We start from the raw sequence: 18,181 nt of genomic DNA, 5'->3' as shown, positions 1-18,181 counted from the left end.
TACAAAATGTCGGTCAAAATATCAGTAGTCGGTGGTCTAGGACTCTCAAATCGTTATCGGCATCATACACAGAAGCACTGAGAAAACTGGTGCGCCTTTCTTTGTCCTTTTTTCAAAACTCAAAAACATAGAGGAAAACTTGATGACAAAAATGATGACAAAAAAATCATACACAAACACCTGGCAGTGGCTAGGCTCAAGTTTGGTGCTAGACGTCGGAATGGGAATTGGCGGAACTATGCCATATTCACATGGTGGAGGCGGACATTTTTTGCTCGTACTTCATACCTCATCAGGAATTCTGAAATATTCTCATAATCTCTAAACGTACTCCACTGCTGGGGATGCCAAATATCCTGACAATGGAATAGACCGCAGCACCTTGGCAGTCCCCAGGGGGTAATGCAGTACACTGTGGCTAAAAACATCACCATGCTGCCTTCATGTAATCCTTCTCCAAATATAATCCTGTGGTGCTTCATATAACTCGGCTGTCAATTCCATGCTTAAGGTCAACTATTCGAGTGTGTAGTCACCAAAAAATGTCTTAATCTGCCAACGTCTCTCAGCATTAGGCACTAAGCCTACTTTGAAGTGAATTACGGGACTCCTGGAGATGGCTTACTGCGAATAGCCATGTTCAGTTGAACAGGCAGTGGATAAGCCTCCTCAGGAAATGCCATGCATAACTGCATAACTATTCGGTGTAGAAATTAAAACACCATAAGGTGTTCCCGCCCAAAATGGGTTAAAGCATAATGGCTTGACCAAGCAAATTTACATGGCACAAGGCAGGAGTATACCTTTTTTACCTTGGCTTTTTCTGCCTTTATTGATAGTATGAAGTAGAATAAGTAGATGGACAGGAACAGGGGGGGGGAGAGAGAGACGAGAAGTGACGCGTAGAAAACTGAACCTTGAATCTGACACGCGCTGCATCGCAGCCTAGGTGCCCGGAGCCCCGGACCGCAAGGCCAGCGATGACACAGCTTGGTTTGATAAAGTCCAGCACTTCCACATCTATGGGCACGTGCTTTTAGAACTTCGGGTGTCACTGCATTTTCCCTACAGCTCTTGTTGTCACATTTGGTAGCCATGGCCCTCTGGTACTCAACCACGGTGTGTGTGGTCCGTCATATAATGTACTGTATGGGAAGGTGGTGGAAGACCGGAGCCATCGGGCCATCTTCCCCATCATCTCTCTCATTCTCTCATCTCTCGTTGTTGTATATCTGATATAAATAATATGTTCTATTCTTAATTTTTTTTTTCTTCTCAGATGTTGCGTGTGGTTTGTAACTCAAACGATACACTTTGTAAACCTTTCCAAAATCATTTTATTTACCAATTACTTGATGCATTTTAAACGAATATAAAAGTGCTAGTCATTAGGCCCCCAGCCATTGAAAAAGTGAGACAGACGTTCTCCACCTGTGCGATCTATTTCTATTTAATTTGGATATCATGCGCAGTCAGTAAGGACACGGTGTAAAAACCAAAATATTTATAGTCCTCTCACACTGGCATTTGTCCCTTTTTTTTTAAATCAAAGCCAAGGTATTCATGAGCTAGCGGTCTCCTGTGCCCTCTATCGCCGCACCGGTAGTTAAAAGTGGGGAAAGAGCAGGAGAGCAGTTGGTGACAGGGAGGGTAAAGATAACTAGACGCTCATGCTTGTTTCAGTGACTGCTATATTGGTGTCCACTTGTCCTACTTTGTCCATGTAGTATGCACTATGCACAGGAATATACCTAATGATATGAGTTGCTAAACGGTATCATTTCCAAGCATTAGCCTGAGTAAAACAGACTGAACTTCTCTTTGTGTGCCCTCTTAATGATGTTATCCATGAAGAATGACAGATTTGTGTCTTTATAGTGGCTAGGGACGATAAAAAGGGAACACGCTCGGCTATTTGACGCGATTTGAAGTGTTCATGTACTTGTAGCTGTGTAGACTTCTCTTAACACATGAATTGCCATTAGTTAATTATTCCGCCACTGCCAGCGCTTTTTCAGTGAAGACCTTTATTTTTGAAGGCCCCATGGGTCCCGCCTGAGATGTGAACCAGGAGTATAGCCTCGGTCCCAGGCTTTACTTTCGGATCAGATTCTAAAAATGTCCTTCCACATCCTGACAGTTTTCTGAAAAAGCTATCTTTCTATGTCAGTCGTTCTTCGATTTTTCAAAAATAGCAGACCTACAAGCTCGTAGCGCGCCACTCTGTGGCGCGCTATGAGCTTGTAGATCTGCTATTTTTCAATAGCTAAAGCATAGCATAATGCTAACACCAAAATGGGTTCCTCAATGTCAGTGAATGTAGGCTATATTGTCTCTCTAGTTCAGTTGGAACCAAATGACAGGTTCTGTTCATTTCGACGTTGTCTTAGCAGCACCTCCAGGGTTTGACTGGTCGAGTGATGCAAATTGTCTTCTTTTCTTCAGATGTGTCTGAGAAAGAGGAGGAGAACGACGAACAGAAACAATCCACAGAAATCCCCCAGAAGAAGAAATCGACAAAAAAGAGGAAGAGTGTAACAGAAAATCCAGACGACGCCCGGAAGAAAAAGAAAAAACCTGAACAGGTACAGTGTGGTAGTGTTATGTTATGTTGCATTGTAGTGAATTTGAAAACTGATGTGGCAGTACCTTTTTGTGTATTCAGCAAATGTTGGACACTGCCTCTAGCATTGTATTTAACCCATTTTGGGCCGGGAACCCCTTTTGGTGTTGGCATCATGTTATGCTTTAGCTATTGAAAAATAGCAGATCTACAAGCTCATAGCGCGCCACCGAGTGGCGCGCTACGAGCTTGTAGGTCTGCTATTTTTGAAAAATCTAAGAACGACTGACATAGAAAACATAGCTTTTTCAGAAAACTGTCAGGACGTAGAAGACATTTTTTGAATCTGCCCCATCTGTCAGAATGGGTTAAAAAAATAAAAAAACTCCCCCTGGAGAAAAGAATATTTATGTCCCTACCCTATTTATACTGTACTCGCTCTACCTGTCATGCGGCCTCTCACCAGTGCCACAGCACACCGAAAACCAGTATACTAGTCCTTACCCGTTCAAATATATGAGCACCAAATGATGTACAGTGTGGGTAATGCCATTGAGTAGAATCAGTAGATCATGTTGTTGATGTATTGTATTTTGAGGTGTAATCAGTCTGGTCTCAGAGGCACTTGCTCGTCGGGCAAGTTGTACAGACGCCTTTGGAAATATAGGCCCCTCCCACTGATTTTGCTAACAATTTCAATGTCGAGTCACCTCTGTGATCCTGTGTACTTAATTTGGAGGGGATTTATTGTTTTATTGATTGTTTTTGCAACAATAATTTGCGGAGCCCCCTATGAATGAAAATGGAAATGCTTTTGGCTTTGTCTCTCTGTTGATTAAACCACCCTCGACGTGTGATAAGAATTTGCGGTGGATTGGACATTCCGTTCGTGATTTGTGTTATGTTTTGTAAAATAGACCCCTCCGACTAACTTCGGAAGCCTATTGCGGCCGAACGATACTGTAGCAGTAGTTCTACGCGTCACCAGGCTTTTCTATCAGCTGTGGATCAACAACTAAGACACATACAATATATATTGTATGTGTCTTATCCCGAGGCTGTTCGCCTCCTGAATGCTGACCCTCTTTTCACTCGCACTTTACAGCGTGAAGCTGCTTTGTAAAACGATGAACTATGATGAATTTGCTATTTATTTATTCAAACATGGATTGTAACGTTTTGCATTCTTCTTATTTATTGGTCCCCCTCATATGATGTCTGTACTTTTGTATCGTGTTCTGTCTGATTATGTGATGTGAATATGTGTATGTATCGTATGTATGTTTTTAGTGCACTGAAACAAATTCCAATCAACTCTGTTGACATGGCAATAAAGTCTTGAATCTTGAATCTATATTTGGTTACATTGAATTTAGCCTAAAACATGTCCTCCTACCTGGTTGTCACAGAAAGAGAGCGTGGCTGCTCCAGAGAAGAATGAAGATGACGAGTCAACCAAAAACCCCAAAAAGAGGAAGGTGAGAGTGAAGAACATGCAGTGATACTTGTTGATGTTGGAAAGTGGCAAAAAGAATACAAAACGCCCTCACACTGTCTTCACTTTTCTCTCTTTGTTTGTGTATACTGATGTTGTATTGACCAACACTGGTCTAAAAGTCTTGTGAATATTATATTTTGTTCTTTTCAGAGGAAGAAGAAGACCATCACAGATGTCCTAGCCTCCTCTGAACCCAAACCGGGCGGTCCGGCAGACCTGCAGAACCTCGTTGTAAATTACTTCTCGGACAAGCGCTCCGTTATTGAACAGGAAGAGCTTGCGCTGCCGGGTGAGTCCGGGGTGGTGAGTCCCTGTTGACCTGGAAGTGACTGCATGCATGAGTCGGGGCCAGGGTCTCCCTGTTGATTTATTTATACATTTACATACATTTACTTTTATTTATTATACACTCACAATGTGTCATGTTATGCACTTTATGCTCTCTACCTTTTAACCCATTTAGGCCTGACCTAAAAAAATAAAAAATAAAGTCTTCTAAATCCTCCAGTTTTCTGAAATAAATATTTTCACGATTTTTCTAAAAATAGCAGACCTACAAGCTCGTAGCGCTTCACTCGGTGGCGCGCTATGAGCTTGTAGATCTGCTATTTTTCAATAGCTAAATTATAACAATGTTTGCACAACACGTTTTTGTCTGCACAACCACGTTTTTGACCCACCTTACTAATGCAGTGGCGTGCACAGACATTTAGAGGGGCAGGTGCTCAAGTGAAAAAAAGGGCACCTTGTGCAGCGCGTGGAACCGGCCGGTTGCCTTAGTTAATAGTGTGAGATTTATAGATTTTGGGGAATAAATAATATATTAGAAGCTTTTTTTTTTTATTATCAAGAATTGATCAATGTCACCATGGTCCACATACTGTACACTGTACTCAAAAGGGCACATTGGTGTCCAGAGGGCAAGGGTAGGTGGTGCTCTAGCACCCCCTAGTGTCTATCTGTGCACGCTGTTGTAATGTGACGTGACGTGACGACAAAGATTGATTCTGATTCTGGAAGCTGCTTGTACCGCTGCCCTGCTGACTCCACATCTCTCTGTCCATCCTGTTGTCTTCCAGACTCCAGTTTCCTGACCAGTAATGACTTGTCACACACTCTGTCTTCCTATTTGAAAGAAAGTGAGTTTGGGTAAAAGCTTCCAATGGCAATTCCAGTCTGTTATCATGACAAATGTAGTTCTTATTCTTTTTAAAACAAGTGAGTTTCGAGTTTAATTCTATGGTCTTGTCTTTGTACACTAGTTTGTCCCAAATGGGCGAAGGTCCAAAAGCAGCACACGGAGAAGTGTTCCGTGGTTCTGCTTATCGTCTGCAGCTCTGCGCTCCGCACTATTGAGCTCATCAAGTGAGTCACACACCAGTGATGTCTGTTCCATTGTTCTCTGCTTCATAACCGTCATTTTTGCATTCTCTGCCAGGCGGGGGGAGATATTGCACATTTAGCCCTGCATGCATGTATGTGTGTGTCTTTCTATCTGCCCCGCAGCTAATCTCGCAAACTACTACTAGACCAGGGGGGTGCCCACTCTATTTTGACCTGAGAACTACTTTCAAATTGACCAGCTCAACAAGATCTACCCACCGAAATATAATATCATTGCTGAAAATGGCTTTGGAATAGCGGCACTGGCATTACATTTAAGACAAATGCACATGGAGATATGGAATAGGTTTTTTTTGGGGGGGTTTTTTGTAATCTACCAACATTTGTGCGCAGCAGAACTCTTGAAAACAAAGTATTGCATTATGGGTTTGAGCTGACAGGACTTTTTTTTATGTCAGTCAATCAGTTTTTATATTTAAAATAATATTCTTTAGGGGCATGTTACTGTATGTGATCTGCCTGCACAGCCTTTGTGATCTACTGCTAGATCGCGATCTACCTTTTGGGCACCCCTGTACTAGACGAATCAGCGTCTTATTAATTATGCACACAGCCATCAGGCCAGGAATCTCAATTCCTGGATATTTGAAAATGTCTTAATATTAATACTCGCATAAGCAATGATCCCTCCAGGCTATGTACTGGCCCAGTCGGGCACAAGTTATAGAGGATCTACACTACTAGCCAATTAACCCATTTGGTGGTAGCATTATGTTATGCGTTAGCTATTGAAAAATAGCAGATCTACAAGCTCGTAGCGCGCCACCGAGTGGTGCGCTACGAGCTTGTAGGTCTGCTATTTTTTTTTAAATCGAAGAACGACTGACATAGAAACATAGCTTTTTCAGGAAACTGTCAGGATTTAGAAGACATTTTTAGAATCTGATCTCAGGTCAAAATGGATTAAACTACAAGGCTCCTGTCCCTCTGATTCAATGGAATGTGCAGTACCGGTACTAGTCAATAGGGGCTCTGTGCATTACTGTGGTGTCAAAGCTTCCAGAAGGTGGCCATACTCGTGTCCTGTTCCGTAAAACATTCCTGAGCTACATTTCAGTCATAGCTGGAAGTGGAACTCTCCCAAGCTCTGCATCTCCTCTAGCATGGATTTTAGAAAATCACAACTACAAGACCTGTTCACTGTATTTGGCGCACCATCAATCCCTGTACAATTCAAGACTCAAAATGTAGAGACACAAATTGTATAATACTTGAATATTATTATCCAGGAGATCTCCAAAATCGCCTTCTCAGTGTATTTTGGGGTATTTTATAACCATTGATATGATGTGTATCTTTAGGCTATTCTATGCCTTTTATTGATAGGACAGTAGACTGTAATACTGTAATTACGCTGCAATACTTAACCCATTCTGAACGGGAACCCATTTTGGTGTTAGCATTATGTTATGCTTTAGCTATTTAAAAATAGCAGATCTACAAGCTCATAGCGCGCCACCGAGTGGCGCGCTACGAGCTTGTAGGTCTGCTATTTTTGAAAAAATCAAAGAACGACTGACATTTTTATAATCTGATCTCAGGTCAGAATGGGTTCATCAGACCAGTGTGTGTCCAGTGGAAACCTCGTATGAATCTGATCTCAGGTCAGAATGGGTTAATATAATGATATAACTCCCAGTCCAGTCTATGTAAAGCACATTGTTGTTAGTCCCCCAGCAGTCCTCCGGGTCTTCCGTCAGGCATTACAAATATCTTGCCTGAAGCATGTACCATAAATGCCCGGGAAGACCGGACTTGGTACAAGGTTACTGTCTAATCACGGTGGTGTGTGTCGCATACCAAGAGTAGGCCATTGAGACCTTAAAAAAAGCCCTGTCACAAGAACTGCTTTGTTCAGTAGGCCAGTAGGGGACTGGGGATTTTGCCCTGCAATTGATCTAATTCACAGCTGACATTTTGATGCAGCTACAGTAGGTTCGGTCATGAATGATGTTATTTGTGGATGTTGTATGGCATGGCATGTATTTAATGTGGCATAGTATTGTCTCAGAATTATGTCTCCCACAGCATACAATGTATGCCATGGGGAGACATAATTCTGAGACATACTATGCCACATTAAATTAACTGTACAGCAGCTCTCCATTCTGGCACAGTAACACTTCGTTTGAAATGCACGCACCCACATTAATGCTATTACAGTACCTTCACCTGTGTTTACCTGTCTGCTATGAAAAAGGCTTTGGATTTGACTGAGAGCCTGCCATCGCGCAAACTCCAGCTTTTCACCAGACGAGAAAAACATTTATTTTCTTCCTTTTTTCCAAAATGAGAACAGGCAGACTCTTCACATGCTAGAGCATGTCTGAAATAATTGTCATGAAAAACACGAAAATTCAAAAGTATCCAGTGGCAGTCCCTCAGTCTAATTTGGTCACATTTGTTGCAAAGATGCTATACAAGTAATGTGTATTATTTTTTATCTGGTTTATTTTGTGTAATCACCAGGCAGCTGACTACCTTCAAGGGTGACGCCAAAGTGCTGAAGCTGTTTGCGAAACACATCAAGGTAGCAGAGATGATGGAGACCAGTGTTGTTTTTGGCAGCAAATTTCAATTTTAGTTTAGTCATAGTCTTTGGACTGAAACTTCATTTAGTTTTAGTCACATTTTAGTCACCTGAAATGTCTTAGTGTTAGACTAGTTTTAGTCGACTAAATGTCATAAGATTTTAGTTGACTAAATCTACAGTTGATTTAGACTAAAATGTATTTTGGCGGGTGTTGATGCCGTCGTAATGAGTGTTTTTATACTTGCTGAAAATAGCTGGGCTTGTAGATCGGCTATTTTCAACATGCAACCAAGTGTAAAATGACTTATACTGGATCTCTTCCACTGGATCTCGTTCACTAGTCCCTTCCTAACATTTTAGTCTAGTTTTTATTTGTCGACGAAATTGTCAGTATATTTAGTCGTAGTTTTAGTCATCGTAGCTTAGTTTTCATTTAGTTTCCATTTGTTTTTGTCAGAGAAAATGGGTAGTCGACGAACATTTTTCGTCTTAGTTTTAGTCGACGAAAACAACACTGATGGAGACCCCATCTGTGTGCTGTGTCTGCATCTACTGTATATTGTACTATCACCTGGTCCTTGCCTGAATGAAGTGACCAGTCTTGTTTGTGTGTTTTGTGCCTTGTCATTTACAGGTAGAGGAACAAGTGAAGCTTCTGCAGAAGGGCATCACACACATCGGAGTGGGGACGCCTGCCAGAATCTGCTCTCTCATTGACAGAGGTACACGACGTGGACACGGAATTACCAATATATCTACATGCCTTCTAAATCAGTAGTTCTCAATCATTTTTTCGAGGACCCCCGAATTGATAATGGCCGCGTTCCATAAGCCCTATCTGGAAATGTTCTGTGCCAGGGACCCCCCTCTGATTTCACTTATTGTCGCTGTCTGGAGGATACCACTTAACAATTGTTAACGCCATTGTTGTTTTGAACCATATTGAACCAATGAAAAGTATCAAAAGCCGCTTCAGAAAGAACCTCTCTACTCCATTGCATCCTCAAGCTGTCTATAAAAGCAACTAACTCCAGCCCCTCTCTGCTGCATGCTACAGTCAGACTGGGTATAAAAGCAACTAACTCCAGCCCCTCTCCGCTGCACGCCACAGGGCTGCTGCAGTCAGACTGTCTATAAAAGCAACTAACTCCAGCCCCTCTCCGCTGCACGCCACAGGGCTGCTGCAGTCAGACTGTCTATAAAAGCAACTAACTCCAGCAACTGCAGTGTACCAGTTTATGAAACTTTTATTTCATATTATGAAAACAATTCAATCTATTTCTAAAATCTACTGTATATTATAGTTTTTTCTGGGGAAAGCAATGTGACAAGAAATGAGTTCGTACAGCATTTCTATCGTTGGTTTACTGAAACTGAAACGGTGTCTCTCTCCACGAATTCCTCTTTGCAGGAGTTAAGATTTAAAGTCCTGCTTATTATTGTGAGCCTATATATACAGTACGCGGTGTCATCGGTGTCATTGCGATGCATTGTGTGTGAGCTTATCCGTTGACAGCTGTTCTTATCAATGACGGATAATGAAGGAGAAAACCACTCGCCACTTGAGCTGGATTTGGGTAAAGTGGTGATAATTGTATGATACATGCAAGTAACTGACAATATACAAAGTCAGAATACCAACTTTAAAAAATATAATGTTTTCTTCATTTTCTGGCATGCTTTCTTGGCATCGGAGCTGCGAGCTGTGCGACCTCTCCTTTCTATTTTAACCCATTCTGAAGGGGAACCCATTTTGGTGTTAGCGTCATGTTATGCTTTAGCTATTGAAAAATAGCAGATCTACAAGCTCGTAGCGCGCCACTCGGTGGCGCGCTACGAGCTTGTAGCTTGTAGCGCGCGTCCGGGGTTCGGTTCCCGCTGGGGACGCGTTGGGAGCTCTCCTCGGCAGTGCACATACCCGAGGCGGGGTTGGCGAAAGTGCCTTCCTGTGTGGAGTTTGCATGTTCTGCCCGTGTCCCCTGGGGTAGGCAGGGTACCCTCACAAAAAAACATGCAGCAATCCTGGTCTCTAAAACTGCCTCCCCCTGGCAGTTGGAATAACGTGTTCCTTCCACGCGCTACGTCCGCATAGAAGGAAGCATGAGGTCAGTCCTCTGCCGCTCAGGTTGGCAGAGGAAGTGTAGTGCCCAGGATTACATTAGATAATTGACACTGGGTGAAACAATGGGTTGCAAAATTGTGGGGGGAAAAAAATGACACGGGTGCTTTCCTGGTTTTAATGGGTTAATCGCTAAAGGTGTCTATATGCCAAAGCCCCAAAACTACAAAAAGAAATGCCTTTAAAAAGTGGCATGTATATTCTCTGACCTCTCTGGCTCTCTCTATCTCTCCCTCTACCTCTCTCTCTCTCTCACACTCACTCACTCACTCACTCACTCACTCACTCACTCACTCACCCACACACTCACACAGAGGGGTTGAACGTGCAGACTCTACGCTACCTGGTTCTGGACTGGAACTGGAGGGACCAGAAGCTCCGCAGGATGGTGGATGTTGCCGAGGTGAGTTAGTGCCCCCTACTGGCTTTAAATGGAGACTGACTGTGTTACTCTGAGATGATAAATGTTGACTTTGACACATTTCTGGTGGGGGTGGGGGGGGTGGCTCAATCAGAGAGGTAATTGAATTAAATGCCATTACCATACGAATAAAACTTTCCCCTTTATATTTCAAAGGTGTTTCTGTGTTGTGCATACAATCTGTCCTTGTCTCCTCCAGGTGAAAGTGGACTTACTGAAGCTTCTGGAAACGGGTGGTCTTGTGAGCAGATCTCGAGGTGGCCAAGTCAAAATTGGTCTCTTCTGAGGACAAATAAAAGATTCCTGGTGTTGATATTCCACACAGTCACTGATTTGCTGACTGTACAGCTGGCCCCATTATACATTTTTCATAAGTCGTTGAGTGACTTATGGCCCGCAGGCACCATCCTGTTTGTTTATCTTTGGTCTCAGTGTGAAACTTGTGTTGTGCTTTTACTATTTTTCAGAGAACCAATGTGGACCGTGTGACGTTGTTTACTCAGTATTGTCATCCAACATGATCTCCCAGTGTGATGGGTTGAATAAACTGACTCTGAATGAAACCAGCATCCCTCCGTTTGTTTACTTTGACCAAGGGATGTCCCTCCCATTGAGAATGTGAGCTCATGGGTTTGCTCATCCACTAGGAAGTCCCATTTATCAAAACATCCTGTGAGAAGCGTCTTTAAACCAGCAATCAGAAGGGGCAAGAACCAATGCAGATAACTAGGCAACTGCAAATTCTTATAGATTAAGTAAAGAAACATAGTTTTATTACATTTTTAAACCACCCCAGTGTGTATGTTTCGGTGGGGGAAGCAATAAATAAGAAGAAAAGAAGGAAAAACAGAAAATCGACAGAAGGCCGACAGAAAGAGGAAGTAAAGGAAGAGCTTGTGGTTAATGAGTAACAGCTTACAGCCTAGTTCCAAAGTTCTCCCCACCCTGCGCAAGGCCTGCTGGGGAAACCTCTCGGCAGGCCAAGCAGCATTGAGATAACACTGCTGAAGTAAAAAGAAAAAAAAAAAAAGAAAGAAAGAAAGAGAAACACGGAAGAGAAGAGCACCCTGTTGCTGTCCAACGCAGCCAGTTTTCTGGCTTATCGAACTCTGCCGCGAATAAGCTCTCTTGCCTCCAGCTAAGAGTTTCTCTTCATGGGCAAAGTGAAGGCCAGAACCGGGCCCTTGGCTCGGAGGCCGGACAACTCAGCCTTCAAACAGCAGAGGCTGCCGGCCTGGTCTCCCATGCTAACGGCTAGCACCGTCCTGCCCTTTTTCTACTGTATGTCTGTGCTGTGTATGCTGCTGGGAGTCTGGCTGCTCATTACTGTGCAAGGCACACAGGAACTGAAGGTGGGTGAAGTGTGGTGTTCTCATTTTAGGAGTTGGTTACGTACTTGGTATTGCAAATTTCTGGGAAAATACTGTAGACTATAGTATAGAGCATACACGTATGTGTGGGTGTGTGTGTGTGTGTGTGTGTGGGTGTGTGTGTGGGTGGGTGGGCGAGAACACATTTCCTGTAATACTGTTTGGTCTGACAGTCAGTTAAGGTTACAGAAAACAACCCCGGCTGTTTTATATAACGTATAGGAAGAGAAACCGATACTATGTGATGTGCACTGCAAATAAACAGCAGTATGAGAAAAAAAAGCTTTAGGTGATTTCTGCTCTGATAAGATAAGCAGAGTAACGGATGCCATAAAAGGGAGAGTGACATGTCGAGAAGAGATCAAGGTTTTGATGTAAACAAGGTTTTGATGTGAAAATAGAAGTATCTCTCTCGGTTTATTTGTTCTGTCTCTCTTCCTTTCCCAGGTGGATTACACATTAGCCGGTTCATGCGATCGATGCTTTGAGAAGCGTAAAAATGTCAGCGACGCATTAAAGCCCTGCAATTGCACAGTGATGTTCCCCATTGAAAAAGCTTTCACGGTGAGTCGACCTTCAAAGTTCCGTTTCGGATCAGATTGCTGTCCTCCCGTATAACATATAATGCAGATTGTTTACATTTTGAAGACACAATTGTGCGTCGCCAATATTCTATGTGCCTTCGTTAATCACACACGTCCATTTCTTTGTCTCAGGGTAACGTGTATTTCTATTATGGCCTGATAAACTTCCACCAGAACCTCCGCAGATACATGGATTCCAGAGACGATACACAGATGGTTGGCAGGAAGTCATATCTCAAGGTCCAGTAGCTCTGCCACCGAGAAACGACTTCTGTCTGTCTATAATACTGTAGACTATTATCCATTATTTTCAAAAGATTGTGTTTAATTCCATGAACCTTTTCTCTTTACAGTCGCCCAGTTCTTACTGCCTGCCTTTTAGGCTGAACTCAGACGGACAGCCCATTGCCCCGTGTGGTGCGGTGGCCAACAGTATTTTCAATGGTAAAATTCGCTTTTATGCTCTGCCTTTTCCTGTCAGAAAGTGCATTCCCCCCCCCCCCCCCCCCTCTGCCTTTTCCTGTCAACACACCACCTCAGACAGCAACCCGCTTGACGTTTGTGTTTTGTTCCCCTCAGACTCCTTCACTCTGACGTATCACAGACCTGAAGGAGGGTGGGAGCAGGTTCCTCTGCATAGGAAGGGCATCACCTGGTACACAGACCAGAACATCAAGTTCCGTAACCCGACCAGAGACCCAGAGAACCAGACTCTGGCACAGGTGTTTGAAGGTGAATTTTTTGGGGTACAGCTATTTCAAAACGAGACGCTCTAGGGGTCAGCAACCGGCGGCTCAAGAGCCGCTTGCGGCTCTTGAGCACTCCCCTAGTGGCTCCCTGTAGCATTACAAAAAAATCTATGAAAATGTATAATGTTTATTTTTCACATTTTTATTTTTCATTTATGGTTTCTGTAGGAGGCCAAACGTGACAGAAACATTCTTAAGTTTCCCAATTTTGTAAAAATGTGTAGAATAAATATTATGATGGATTGTCTGTATGCTTAATCTGCAGTAGGCTATAGCCCTGAAACATGACTGTCAGTCATGACGCAACAGCAGCCTGTTTTACGCAATCGCAGTCCATAAACATTCCGATTTAAAATATAAAGTCCTCGACACATGTGCCACGGGAGTTAGAAATTTGCTGGTACAGCGATTAGCATTGCTGCATCCCGCGTTGTTTAATAAAAAGCATTTTTATCCGAGCGCCCCTTTTCTCAAACGGGGTTGGGAAACAGTTGCACACCGGGTGGGGGCGCGTAGTTGAAAGCCAATGGCAAAATAACAGCTCGGATAAAAAAGCTTTTTATTAAACAACGCGGGATGCAGCAATGCTAATCGCTGTACCAGCAACATTCTAACACCCGTGGCACATGTGGCGAGTACTTTATATTTGGAATCTGAATGTTTATGTACACGTTTACAATGTAAATGTAGCGATTGCGTAAAACAGGCTGCAGTTGCATGACGCACCATGGCTAAATCTGCAGTGACAAACTATCAAACAATAAATAAAACGTGGCAAGCCATTCACAGACGGAAAACATGGAATGCTCTTCCAGACAATTATGTGAACATGAAGAAACTCGCATCTGGAGTATTATCCATCTTTGGATCAACGTACTTTTGTGAGCAGATATTCTCAAACATGAACTACATTAAATCCAAATACCGCACACGCCTCACCGATGAGAGCTTGCAATCGTGTGTGAAGATTAAAGTGACATTTTACGTGCCCAATGTTGAGAAGCTCTCCAGCGATGTCCACACACAGAAATCACATTAAACGGTTAAGAACACAATGCAAAAAACATGGCATAATAATGGAGGGTGCGTTGACTGCGTTCGGAAATGCGCACCGCGGGAGCGCACTCGCCTATTAGTTTGCATTGCACAGTGCACTCAGTGCGCTATTTCCGAACGGGCTTAAACCATAGCGCACTTTTTATTTTGATAGATAGGCTAATATCCACTTGCAGCCCTGTTGTCTTCATTATATAAGCATTTTAAGGCTTAAAAATCTTTTGCGGCTCCAGGTAGATTTTGAATTAATTTTTTTGGTTGAAAATGGCTCATTCAACATCTTGGGTTGCCGACCCCTGCTGGCTAGGGGTTCCCAAACTGTTTCAGCTCATTGATTGATTGATTGATTGAAATATTTATTAACAGTTTGCAGAATTACAGTACATTTCAAGCACAACTCAATACAAAGACTGTTAACTGTGAGTGGACGACCCAATTAAGCATTACACTTGTTTACAAGAGGGTCCACCATGTTCAATTCATCAAAACATTTAGAGACGTACAAATAGACAAAGAACAGAACAGGAATTCATCATAAAGGAGGTAAAAATGGAAAATAAACATATACAGGGGGGGGGGGGGATTCCGATTTTACGGGGGCCAGTTTTGAATTGCAGCCGTCCGTAGGTGCCCTTTGAGAGCGGTTTTGAAGGAGTCAAGGGATTCACATGTCTTAATGACTGTTGGTAGGGTGTTCCACATTTTGGTGCCCCAAATAATATAAATGTGGCGTCTCCCAGGACCTAATCAATCAATCAAAATAAACTATGAATTATGAAATTGTCTATGACTGTGATATAATAACAAATAATATAATAAAAACAGTTGGTAGCACCCTCTGGTGGACATATTTGCAGACAGCGAGATACACCACATACATACTGTATCTAGGCTGCTTTCACACTAGGTCCAATTGCTTGGAACTGTGCCTGTGCAGCAGCAGTGCCCCATCCCCCACTGGTCAACATTCACATTAGTAATGTTGTTCCGTGGCCCGAGTATCCATATCTAGTTAATTGTGATCGTATTGATGTCATTGTCCGAAGGAAGCCAAACAAGAATACGCTTGACTCTTGTGTACTACTAAGATGCAACAGTAAAGCACCACCTTGTTGATCCTTTCACTCATTTAATGAACAGTAATACCATAGTCCACTTCTGTGTTTTGGTACAGTCGGATTTGACAGGCTGAGAACACATTTTTGCGACACATTTTCACGATTTTAAAATAAATAGCAGACCTGCAAGTTCATAGCGCGGCACTGCTATTTTTCAACCGCTAACATGATGCTTAAAACACCAAAAGGGGTTCCTGGCTGCCCCAATTCCTACCTTTTCCAATTCCAAGTGGGCCGGGCATGAATGGATGTTGATCCATGCCTGGGTTAGGTACAAAGTGTTCACACTAAACTGGACACTTGACTCGGATGTAGCCCTGAGGCTCTGGAACGAGACACAAGTTACAAAGTATATATTGTAGTTTCTGGTAGCTCCTTTATAGGTATTATCTACTTGAACGTAAATATGTTTGAACATTAATAATCTTGTTTCCTACACAACTGTGTGATTTTTGTATATCTATTCTGTAATGTCCATGCCCACAATCTGCTCATCAATTAGTAATTCTCAGCACATGAGCTGTATTGTTTTGGAGCAAGTTCTTTGTCTGTGAAAATCATATAGCACTGACGAAGGTCTTGGGACCGAAACGTTTGCTTTTTAATTGCACTTTGAGGCGCACAGAGCACTTTATGAGCATGTCTCAGTCTAAGGAGTTTTACTTATTTTTCTATACGGTGAGCGAGTTTCCCTCATGTTTTTGAGACCACCGCTACCGTAGTCAAGTTTGAAAAAAGAAAAAGGACGAAGAAAGGCGAAGAAAGGCGGCGGCGGTGGCTCAGGGGTAGAGTGCCTGGATGGTAACCGTAAGGTTGCCAGTTCGAACCCGGGCTCCCCCAGAGTTACTGTCGAAGTGTCCTTGAGCAAGACACTGAACCCCTAATTGCTCCCGATGTGCTAGTTGGTGCCTTGCATGGTTTCCGCTGCCATCGGTGTATGAATGGGTGAATGTAATGCACAATCTCTGTAAAGCGCCTTGGATAAAGGCGCTATATAAATGCACCATTTACCAACAGTTTTCTCAGTGCTTCATTTGGCACATTAGAAATAAAATAAAACACCGACTCCATCCACAGGCACAGCAAAGCCGCCATATTGGCAGAAACCCGTGTATGAGCTGGCCCCCCATGACCCCAGTAACAACGGCTTCATCAACGAGGACCTGATAGTGTGGATGCGGGAGGCGGCCTTCCCCAACTTCAAGAAGCTCTATGGGATCGTGAACCGCGCCAGAGAGCCCTTCATCGACGGGCTACCAGTGGGGAACTACAGCATCGAGATCTCCTACAGTATCCTTTAACCCATTTAGGCCTGAAAAGAATGTCTTCTAAATCCTGACAGTTTTCTGAAATACCTATGTTTCTATAGGCCTATATCACTCAATATTTCATGTCAAGGACCCCAAAAATGATCTGTAATTGGCCTCCGAGACCCCCTCATCTGAAAATATGTTGTTCCAGGGACCTCCCCAGAAGCAAAGATTTGAGTTAAAAACGTTTGTTCTGAAAAAATATGTTCCAAATTTGAGGCACATTTTCACGATTTTTCTAAAATAGCAGACCTACAAGCTCGTAGCGCGCCACTCGGTGGCGCGCTATGAGCTTGTAGATCTGCTATTTTTCAATAGCTAAATTATAACATGTTTAAAACACCAAAATGGGTTAACCGAGCAGTAAAAGACAGACACCGAAATCCCGGATATATATGGGCATAAAAGAGACCCAGACAGACGGGTACAATGGATACTTTTAACAACACATACAAAGTTCCCAACTCGCATCAATCCTGAGTAGCTTTAATTTCATTAATCATCTATTTCAGCATGCTAACTTTACAGGCAGAGAAAGGCCTGTGGTATTATCTTGGAATCCCCACCGATTTATGATGGGTTGGCAGGTTTCTGAACTGTCCACAGCCCTCCTCTGAGACAGAGTGGGTAGACAAAAATGGTGCCATCATATGAGCATTTAAGCCTGTGTTGTCCAGATTCTTATTTCAGGTATATCTAACCAAAAACCCATTCAAAAACCCTGTAGACTTTGTTATAGGGAATTGGACACGCAAAAACACTAACCTGGGTTTAAAGACTACAAACTTTAGGCACCACACACATTCCACTCTCTCTCACCCTCAAACATGGGAACAAGGAAGCTCTACACAGTCTGTCAACTTCCGTGTGCCGTTTGGTCGTAGGAATTGGCAGTATTGAGTTATCTTATTTCCTAAATATAACTAAAATGTTCTATTTTAGTTCTTAACTAAATTGACTATTTTAAGCACTTAGTTTTGGGTTTTTTCATGGGCAGCTATTTCAGCCTTGACCTTCTCCTCTTCCAGACTTCCCGGTGCAGTTCTTCAGGGGCAAAAAGGAGGTAGTGTTGTCAACGGTGACCTGGTTTGGAGGTCAGAACCGCTTCCTGCCCATTGCTTACCTAGTGAGCAGTGGCCTGATCCTCCTGCTAGCGGTCATCCTCACTGTTGTCTGGTGGAAGTTTGGCAAGAACGGAAAGAACATGGAGGAATGAAGGGGAATAGGCACGAAGGTTTGCAGTTGAGTGGAAAGGGAAGCAGATTACGTCACACGTAAGGGGTTAAGGAGGGAGCAAATGGACCCTAAATGAAAAGGAACCATCCCCATGTCTTATTGCTGTATTTGACCATGCCCAGGTCTATTGTGTATGGTAATGGAACACTTCTGTACTGTTAAAATTTCAATTTGATATTTATCTAATGGAACTAATTTAAAGAAATGGTTTATCAAAAAT

The 18,181-nt window shown here is 42.9% G+C and overlaps 2 protein-coding genes across 4 annotated transcripts in view; both read left to right on the top strand.

Moving 5' to 3' along the window:
* The window catches only part of cmss1 (cms1 ribosomal small subunit homolog), a 42,509-nt gene extending 31,414 nt beyond the window's left edge, over positions 1 to 11,095 (top strand). For 2 of the 3 annotated variants that reach the window (XM_083776664.1, XM_083776666.1), the window contains exons 2-10: positions 2,446 to 2,595; positions 3,977 to 4,041; positions 4,212 to 4,350; positions 5,141 to 5,200; positions 5,324 to 5,426; positions 7,935 to 7,995; positions 8,633 to 8,720; positions 10,432 to 10,520; positions 10,738 to 11,095. In XM_083776664.1, coding sequence (XP_083632790.1) covers positions 2,446 to 2,595; positions 3,977 to 4,041; positions 4,212 to 4,350; positions 5,141 to 5,200; positions 5,324 to 5,426; positions 7,935 to 7,995; positions 8,633 to 8,720; positions 10,432 to 10,520; positions 10,738 to 10,824 — 842 coding nt within the window. In that variant the 3' untranslated portion in view covers positions 10,825 to 11,095. Of the gene's footprint in view, positions 1 to 2,445; positions 2,596 to 3,972; positions 4,042 to 4,211; positions 4,351 to 5,140; positions 5,201 to 5,323; positions 5,427 to 7,934; positions 7,996 to 8,632; positions 8,721 to 10,431; positions 10,521 to 10,737 lie in introns of all 3 variants that reach the window. The other variant, XM_083776665.1, reaches the window with a different exon arrangement.
* Positions 11,096 to 11,221: 126 nt separating this feature from the next.
* tmem30c (transmembrane protein 30C) lies at positions 11,222 to 18,000 on the top strand. The gene is made up of 7 exons (XM_083776897.1): positions 11,222 to 11,890; positions 12,356 to 12,472; positions 12,625 to 12,732; positions 12,846 to 12,936; positions 13,072 to 13,224; positions 16,493 to 16,705; positions 17,754 to 18,000. Exons 1-7 carry the CDS (start codon positions 11,693 to 11,695, stop codon positions 17,939 to 17,941), a joined length of 1,068 nt encoding a protein of 355 aa, XP_083633023.1. The 5' UTR covers positions 11,222 to 11,692; the 3' UTR covers positions 17,942 to 18,000.
* The last annotated feature ends 181 nt before the right edge of the window (positions 18,001 to 18,181 follow it).

This window comes from Protomyctophum parallelum, assembly GCF_964188405.1.
Source record: "Protomyctophum parallelum genome assembly, chromosome: 11".
In the NCBI taxonomy this organism is placed as follows: Eukaryota; Metazoa; Chordata; class Actinopteri; order Myctophiformes; family Myctophidae; genus Protomyctophum; species Protomyctophum parallelum.
The sequence above is the reverse complement of the archived record's forward strand: the minus strand, read 5'-3'. Positions and strand labels throughout refer to the sequence as shown.

Excerpts from the sequence above, each read along its gene's own strand:
- tmem30c (XM_083776897.1), top strand. The coding sequence starts at position 11,693 with ATGGGCAAAGTGAAGGCCAGAACCGGGCCCTTGGCTCGGAGGCCGGAC. Across the intron at positions 12,473-12,624 it reads CCATTGAAAAAGCTTTCACG|GGTAACGTGTATTTCTATTA; the intron begins GTGAGTCGACCT and ends TCTTTGTCTCAG. Across the intron at positions 12,937-13,071 it reads GGCCAACAGTATTTTCAATG|ACTCCTTCACTCTGACGTAT; the intron begins GTAAAATTCGCT and ends TGTTCCCCTCAG.